The sequence below is a fragment of the Athalia rosae genome, chromosome 1 (genome assembly GCF_917208135.1).
Source record: "Athalia rosae chromosome 1, iyAthRosa1.1, whole genome shotgun sequence".
Taxonomy (NCBI): domain Eukaryota; kingdom Metazoa; phylum Arthropoda; class Insecta; order Hymenoptera; family Athaliidae; genus Athalia; species Athalia rosae.
Genome location: NC_064026.1, coordinates 11,078,972 through 11,087,516, shown reverse-complemented (window position 1 = coordinate 11,087,516; position 8,545 = coordinate 11,078,972). Strand labels below are relative to the sequence as shown.

Here is an 8,545-nt window from a genome sequence, read left to right as displayed (position 1 = left end):
GAGAGAACGTTGGCGATTTCAAGAGTCACCTAATATATTTGAAGAATAAAGTGCGACGGCCTTCTAATAATAATACCAATGCCAACAGTGACAATAATGTAATGGAAGGACACAAAGAAAAAGTATCAACTGTAAATGTAATGAAACCCTACTAGAATTTTTCATTAATGATAGTTCGAAAATCGGTGATTTTCAATCGTTCAAAATTCGGCGGATGTCGAAGTTGAGCGTAGTGCGTACGTCGATTACTTCGAGTTTCGAATTATCTTGAAGTTGGCGTTGGGGTCTACGTCATCTAGCGGTGAAGAGCAATCAACGCGGCCAACATCATCATATCACGTGACCGCGGCGTATTGAATACGTGTCGTCGGAGCGAGCCACGATTTGCTGCCATTTGCCAGCCGAGCGGTCGACTTTCGTTTAGTTTCCGACTGCTGGCTTCGCCCGGGAGTTAGTGTTGACCGTTTGACGCTTGAAAAAGCAACGTTGTTTAGTGCGTAGGAGATTTTTACCAAAAAAATCACAATGGGCAGTGAGTATTAAAAGATATTTGTGATTAATAAGAGTTATTTAATTCATGAATATTACGCGAGTTAACGAGTTGTAACCTCTGCAAGTATCGTAACTGGTGCTCCAGTCAAACGCTCGCTCTCCGGGAGCCGCAACATATTGCCCCTATTTTATTTCGTCGATGTATTTCTGGAATACACAATAATTGGCTCTATATCACCAACTTTTCATTCGTTACAGTAAAATTCCTGGAGGTTATCAAACCGTTTTGCAGTATACTGCCAGAAATAGCGAAGCCTGAGCGAAAGGTAAGTTTACCGTTTCTTATTTTTGGCCCCATTCTTCACTCACCACCGTTATACATACATTATTATAAACTACTGAAAATTCATATTCGGAATATCTATCGATATCCACTGATCGTAATTCGTCGTAATCATCCAGAGTACGTCACACGTGTTATTATTCAGATCTGCCATACCCACAATCTTACTACATTCCCGTTTACTCCATCACCAACATATTACCTCTGAACTGCATAAAAGTTATACTAAAATTTGTTAATTTTATTACAGATCCAATTCAGGGAAAAAGTCTTATGGACAGCTATCACACTTTTCATTTTCTTAGTATGCTGTCAGGTGAGTTGAATGCCCTGTTTAATTTTTATGTGACATATGTAATACTTAAAATCATATAAATAGATAGCCTGTTCCATATTTATTGTGCAAACTCAGTGTAATTGTTAGCGGAAAAAACCGTATCAAAGTAGTCACATCCATATGGAGATGATTTTTTTGATTCTAGCAAAGTTAAAGTCTCCAAGATTCTGTGCTTCTGAGAATAGAAGAAAAGAATATTATCATTAACTCGCTAATAATCTTTTCATTCTTAAATTTAATTTCAGATTCCACTTTTTGGCATCATGTCTTCGGACAGTGCCGATCCCTTTTACTGGATTCGTGTAATTCTTGCTTCGAACCGAGGTACATTGATGGAGCTGGGAATATCTCCCATTGTTACGTCGGGTTTGATCATGCAGCTTTTAGCTGGTGCCAAGATCATCGAAGTCGGTGATACCCCTAAAGACCGAGCACTTTTTAATGGAGCTCAAAAGTGTTAGTAATTTTCACTAAAATTGATGAACCCAAACTTCGTTTAGACATTTATTATTTGAAACTAATTTTTTCTATTTCTCTGTTATGCTCACCAGTGTTCGGTATGGTGATAACAGTTGGTCAAGCAATCGTTTACGTAATGACCGGCATGTACGGTGATCCTGCTGAAATTGGGGCTGGTGTTTGCTTGTTGATCATCATACAACTATTCGTTGCCGGTTTGATCGTGCTGCTGCTTGATGAGCTTTTGCAAAAAGGATATGGATTGGGTAGCGGTATATCTCTCTTCATCGCAACAAATATATGTGAAACTATTGTATGGAAGGCCTTTTCCCCCGCCACAGTCAACACCGGTACGTACAACGTGATAGAAAATAAATATAGCCGTCCGAAAGCGTTCCAATTTCTAAAGAGTTTTAGTTCATTATACTATTCATATTCTATCGGCAGGTCGTGGTACAGAGTTCGAAGGTGCCGTAATTGCGCTTTTCCATCTTCTTGCCACCAGACAAGACAAAGTTAGGGCACTGCGAGAGGCTTTCTACCGTCAGAATCTTCCCAATTTGATGAACTTGCTCGCTACCATCCTAGTTTTCGCTATAGTTATTTACTTCCAGGTAAATTTTCTGATTCTAAATAATATTCGCTGTTATATGCCGTTGACTTAGGCCATTCAGCAAAATATTTAATGCGATCGTTTGTACAGGGCTTCCGCGTGGATTTGCCAATCAAGTCAGCCAGATACCGTGGACAGTACAGCAGTTACCCTATCAAATTATTCTACACCAGCAACATTCCGATCATTCTGCAGTCTGCTCTGGTCTCCAATTTATACGTCATATCGCAGATGTTGGCCGTCAAGTTTCAGGGTAACCTTATAGTGAATTTACTGGGAGTTTGGTCCGATGTTGGAGGGGGCGGTCCAGCTCGTTCCTATCCCGTTGGTGGGCTGTGCTATTACCTTTCCCCACCTGAATCCGTTGGCCATATCGTTCAAGACCCCGTCCATGCTTTCCTCTACATCTTATTCATGCTGGGTTCCTGCGCTTTCTTCTCAAAAACGTGGATTGAAGTCTCTGGAAGCTCTGCTAAGGATGTAAGTATTCGTCGTACAAATCTGGTCACTTATTTATTCATTGAAAGAAACGAACAAAAATCGCTAACGCAAAATTTTCGAATTCATGTTACAGGTCGCGAAGCAACTGAAAGAACAACAGATGGTGATGCGAGGTCATCGAGATAATTCTCTGATTCGTGAATTGAACCGTTACATTCCAACGGCTGCAGCATTCGGTGGATTGTGTATCGGAGCTCTTTCTGTGCTGGCTGATTTCCTTGGTGCAATTGGATCGGGCACGGGTATTCTGCTTGCTGTAACGATTATTTACCAATACTTTGAAATTTTCGTGAAGGAACAAAGTGAAATGGGTGGAATGAGCACGCTACTGTTCTAGGCTTAAATTTGTTTGAATTTAGAGCGTGAATTTCGAAGACCTCAGAAGAACTGAATAATAATTTATTGTAAACCAAGTCCAGTTGGCACTGGCCCGCTCTGTTTATTGTTCATCGGTTTGTTGCGTCGAAAGGGTCTGCGTTTTTGCGAAAAGGGTGAAATACATGTATATTTATAGATTTCATATTAAATTATTAAACTATATAAACTTTCTATGTGAAATTTCCATTTACCTGCTGTGCCCATCTGACACAAACGATTGGCCAGATGTAAAAAAACTAGGCAGCTGGATTTCAGGACAATACTGTTACCCAAGTTGACGAGTCATTCGAGTTAACTGTATTAGTAAGCAATAGAAGAGCAATCGTTGATATCTTGTTTAGGGTGTACGGCTTGTTTTGGATACCGGAGAATCATTACAGGAATAAATCAGGGACCCTGTAGCGACTTTAAATCTTTTAATTTTAAACAGAGCGGCTCTAAAGACTCGGTGTGTGTGCGAGTGAGATTACATCATGTTCATATAAATTTAAACATTGAATGCAGTGTAATAATTTAGACAGGACGAGACACCCACCTAGGGTATTCGTACAGCGACTGAACAAAACGTATAATGTTCGCTCATCTTAGGTACCATCATTCCTGTATTATTATTAATAATACAAAGTAAATTAATAATAAAATGTCTCTTGTATTAGGAGGATGTGTTTTTATAAAATCTTGAAATTTAATTCATGTCTTCTTCAATCGCCTGTACCCTGTTCTCTTTCAGAATCGAATCAAGATTCATTTTATAAAAAGGTACACTGTATCCATTCAATAATAACAACATATTGTAATAAATTATTTTTATTTAGTTATTCATTCATGCTTATGTTATTCTCATATTGTTCATCGTCATTAGCAGTAGTATGATTTAGTTTGCTAATGACCAAGTATGAAAATACATTGCTTCAAAATTAGTTTTACCTAATGTATTTATTTATGCACCAGGATTTCTATGAGGCAGCGTGGCCGAGCGGTCTAAGGCGCTGGTTTTAGGCACCAGTCCGAAAGGGCGTGGGTTCGAATCCCACCGCTGTCAAATCTTTTTTGTATCTCTCATTTATACGTATCATCACTTTAAAACGGAATAAATCAAGTGTAATTTACGACAAAATTTTACATGTGTTAAATGGAAAAAAGCCATCGTTATAAACCTATTAACAATAGTTTGATTCGCAAGTAGTCTCTATTGTTCGAATTTAAACGTTTGCGATATAAAATGAATTTTATTTCCGATCATTCAGAAATAGAGCTGAATAAAGAGCACCCATTTTATGTATATTGGCTAATACGATGAGACGAAGTGTTTCGATACATCGAGGATTTGGTGTTGAAGAGTCTGGATCACGCCACGCAACGTTGCTTCCTTCGCTACGTGTGAAAAGAGCTGGGGATGGTACATTTTCGTGCATATACGCCCATATGCATTCACGTAGGACTGAATTGATCTGTAACAACAATGGCTCGGTTGTACTTTTTTTTAGACTCGAAAGTTTTTCCAGCTGCTAATAAATGAGTGTTTGGCCACGTCAGGTTTATCCAAATGCTGGAATCTTCTATCGAATAAAATAGTTTCACTTACTTGGTGTTGTTTAACGTTAGGTAGGACATCTCTGATACTGGCCAACGGAGGGGGCAGTAACAGCCCAAGAGCCATGACATTCGCAAGTGCTATCCCTTCCGCTGGGCTCCAATTTGCTAAAACCGTAGCAGCGATTGCTCTCAAAAGAACAGAGCAATAAGCCAAAGCTGGTCGATAACGAGCAGTTAATTCAAGCAGAGACCACAGCAATGGGACATCTTTGAAAGTCCGACGAATTTGTAAGTCTCGTTCGACCGTCACCTGTGATAAAAATAGAAGCTCTTGATATGTTCACAGGCGACTACTCTCGTTCCACGAATAATTAATTTGGTTTCATAACATACTTTGGTAAATTCTTCATCGGGCCACGGTAAACCATTGTACATGACGTCAGGCGAAACCAGTTCTACTAATAACAAACTGACCATTGACATTGAATCCAAGTTTACCGGGTGTTGAGCCAATTCCAAATTGCTGCAGCAAGCCTATGACAAAAACAATGGGGTAGATTTATTGTCCTGCATCTGGAGCGATGACTTTCCAGTTAAAAGTATGTGCAAATTCGAAATTCGTATTTACCTTTATCGCGTCCATAAGCAGGGTGGTATTTAGGGTGATTGTTTCAATATCTATGCGATTTTCGGGCGGCGGTTTTCTGGGGCCCTGGCCGATTACGCCGGCATGAAATACGGAAGAATGTCTTTGGGCTAGCATCACACTGGTGCCCTGAAAAACAATTTTAAATGAAACTGACGAATGATAACTTAGACTGTTGAAACTATTTTTACTGTTTACCTGTTTGTGATTCTGTTGAAGTAGAAGTACTTCCTCCGTCTGAGGATCAAATTTCTCTTTTGCTCCAAAGTATTTTGCAGGCTCGTTATAGATACTTTGCTCTAAAAGTTCTCTGAGAGCTAAAACTCTGGCACATTGACTGTAGCAAGTCAAAACGTGGAGAGATCGACAGGTCATTTTGACGCCCCGCATTTTCTTAATTATATCTGAGTTGTTCAATAGAAATAAGAAAATAAAAATTTAATCCACGTAATGCTAACAGAGTGGGTAAAGTTATTATCTTGGGTTACCATTTTCCTCGATGCATATGAAGAAATATCTGATAATAGACCTAGTCAGCTGAAGGGTGAGTTGCACACTTGGAACGTAATGATCTCTGTCAGGAACACTCAACAGATCTAGTACACCAGCTATATTGTGAGCAAGGGCAGGATCTTCGGTTTTCATTAACAGACTGGACATTTGTTGTAAATTTGACCTTACAGCACGTGTCACTATGCCGGATCTCAAAATAAAGGCTCGATTCGTTTTTTCCCATCTGGAAAAATAAAGTTTAGTGAATTCGTAGACGTGGAGTGCTACATTTTATAGCAATGAAGAACTTACTTTAATAAGATTGTTAAATTCCTGAAGAGTTTTTTCGCCTCGCTGTTGTCGGTTACAAACACGTACTGCGATTCTCTGATCGCCTGCTCTACAGCTTGTGAAAAATATCCATTTCCCACAACGGTGTTTTCATTGTCAGTCGTATTTATTGCAAAAGAATTAACATTATCGGCAACGAGTCTTATCAGCGCGGCTAGATGAAAATCTGTTTCCACATGTCTCAGCATGAAAGATGCTGTAGTTACTAATACATTCGGATTCTGTGCACCAAGAAGTGACAGAATTCGAACTGCAGTTTGAACTTTTAGTGGACTCGGATTCAAAAGTAATGGGGTAATGCAAGATAGTTCCTGTTTCACCGAATGCAATAAAGCTACGTTTGATGATTGTGGCCCGTGTGTTCTAAGTAGCACATCAATTTCCTGTAGTATCAGTTCTAGCAGTTCACGACAAACATTTTTTACACTTTGGGCAACATTCACGCTGTGATAACCAACGTTGCTTTGATTTAAACTCGTATCAAGTAAAATGTTTATGATCTGAGATGCACCCTGTTCACAGCCCAAAGCCAAATGAACTGTTAAATCTATTACTGCTTCTGGTTTGTTGCCGAAATACTTGCACCACTCAGAAGCAAACAGAGCCAGTTGTGGGATTATGTCAGGTCGCACTGAAATATTGATTATGATTACCTTCTTTTGTTATATGGTTGTAATTGATTAAAGTAACCCTTTAGAGGTAACGCTTACATGTTTGCAGAACATCAGTTGTTAATGCCTTCAACAGCGTTTGAGACAAGGAGGCTAGATTCAGGAGAAATGGAACTGTCGCCAACTTTTGGGACCTTGTATCTTCATCTGTATTAATATTCTCGTCCAAGCTCCACTGCAAATATGAAAAAAAAAACATTCATGCCACTTGTAAAAAAGTGCACTATATTCTTTCAAAGATTTACCCGGAACAAATCAAGTAAAGCTGTCCTTATATCGTTGAAATGACTGCCAGCCAAGTGTCCAAGTATACCAACAACCGAATTAAGTTTTGGATTTTTTATATTCTGGTCATATCCCATGGCACAAAAATCTTTCAGTCCACAAATCAAAACTCTTGTAATAACTGTATTTGGAAAGCAACTTCCGACATGGGCAACCACCCAATCGAAGTGGGGACTGTGAGACACGCTGGTGTCCAACAAAGCTTTTATACATGACTCGGTTTCCAAGTGCATCAAACATTGCAAGCATTGCGTTGTAATGTCGATCAACGTCCTTGTTGCGCGGCATGACATCCATTGCTGAAGGAATTCATTTATTCCAGCATTTATTGGCAGATTACCTCGGTTGGCATAATCAGATGACAATTTACCTGCCAAAAGTTTACTTAATCAAAATTCTTATTGCAGTGCAAAAAGTGTGTGACTGCTGTGGCTTGTAATTTTTTTAATTTTATCAAAAAACATTTAGTTAGATATCAATTTACCAAGCAACTCAAGAGACCATGTAGAAATAATTGGGGCCCAGGCTTCAGGATTGGCGTTAACAAAATTACACAAGACATTGTGTATCTCAACTATGGTCGTCTCTTCATGAATGGGAAAATTCTGGTTTGTCTGTAGATGCAAAAAAATTTGATGTTTTAAAATTGCACTGGAAGGTAAATTACTGATGATAGCAAACAATTGGCTGCCTCATACCTCTATCTGACGGACGTGTTTGCTCACGCAAACTGAAAAGACGGTACAGAAATATTCAAGAACAGCATTCCTAGCTGCTGGTAGATTTTGCAATAATGAAAGTGCTGTTCTCGCTAAATCTAAAGTGTTGGAACCGTGGGTTGATCTGACTGCACCTGAAATAAACTTTCTAACCTCCGCAAAAAGATCTTGGGGTGACAATACCTCCGTGGAGTGTGGCATTTTCCTAATTCAGTTCAGGGGTATTACGTCCCGTTTACCATAATACAACTATTCGATTACCAAGCTCAATGCCTGGTGAACTCATGCGAACACCATGGTTGGCACTTAGGTTGACGCAGATGATGCTATTATCTTTTCATGTATTTAAGGTTAATGAGAATGAGTCGAGTGACAGCTCAGTGTGTCCTGTGTCAGACCCGTCAGAACCCAAAGGCGCAATTTCATGCTGACTTGACGTAGATTTTTAAGCGTCAAATGTAGTCACAAGGTATTAATTCGAAAGAAGAACCATCGAAATTATAAATGGATAATCATCATCATCACTATGATGATCTGTGATCATCACAGATTTATTTCCAATTTTTTCATCATTTCTTCCCATTTTTTCCAATTTATTTCGGTTTTTTCAATTAATTTTTCAATTAGCTCATCTCTCTGAGGCCCTGAAGACGCATAATGGTATGCACGCAAAGTTACACCATCCCAGATTTATTCCCAGTTTTTTTCTAATTTTCTCCGAA

At 39.1% G+C, this 8,545-nt stretch overlaps 2 protein-coding genes and 1 non-coding gene across 3 annotated transcripts; 2 read left to right on the top strand and 1 right to left on the bottom strand.

Moving 5' to 3' along the window:
* Nucleotides 1-372: 372 nt before the first annotated feature.
* On the top strand, nt 373-3,812 carry LOC105686982 (protein transport protein Sec61 subunit alpha). Its single transcript, XM_012402280.3, has 8 exons — nt 373-532; nt 751-818; nt 1,086-1,151; nt 1,418-1,628; nt 1,724-1,981; nt 2,079-2,245; nt 2,335-2,724; nt 2,819-3,812. The coding sequence occupies exons 1-8, from the start codon at nt 526-528 to the stop codon at nt 3,080-3,082; spliced, it is 1,431 nt and encodes a 476-aa protein (XP_012257703.1). The 5' UTR covers nt 373-525; the 3' UTR covers nt 3,083-3,812.
* A 273-nt stretch (nt 3,813-4,085) lies between these two features.
* Nucleotides 4,086-4,165, top strand: Trnal-uag. Its single transcript has one exon. It is a non-coding gene; the product is annotated as a tRNA-Leu (tRNA).
* Nucleotides 4,166-4,208: 43 nt separating this feature from the next.
* LOC105687224 (integrator complex subunit 5) lies at nt 4,209-8,461 on the bottom strand. Its single transcript, XM_012402686.3, has 11 exons — nt 7,803-8,461; nt 7,589-7,718; nt 7,065-7,474; nt 6,859-6,994; nt 6,110-6,779; nt 5,794-6,041; nt 5,504-5,709; nt 5,288-5,434; nt 5,053-5,193; nt 4,709-4,969; nt 4,209-4,574 (listed from the first exon to the last, which is right to left on the bottom strand). The coding sequence occupies exons 1-11, from the start codon at nt 8,022-8,024 to the stop codon at nt 4,353-4,355; spliced, it is 2,793 nt and encodes a 930-aa protein (XP_012258109.2). The 5' UTR covers nt 8,025-8,461; the 3' UTR covers nt 4,209-4,352.
* Between the last annotated feature and the right edge of the window lie 84 nt (nt 8,462-8,545).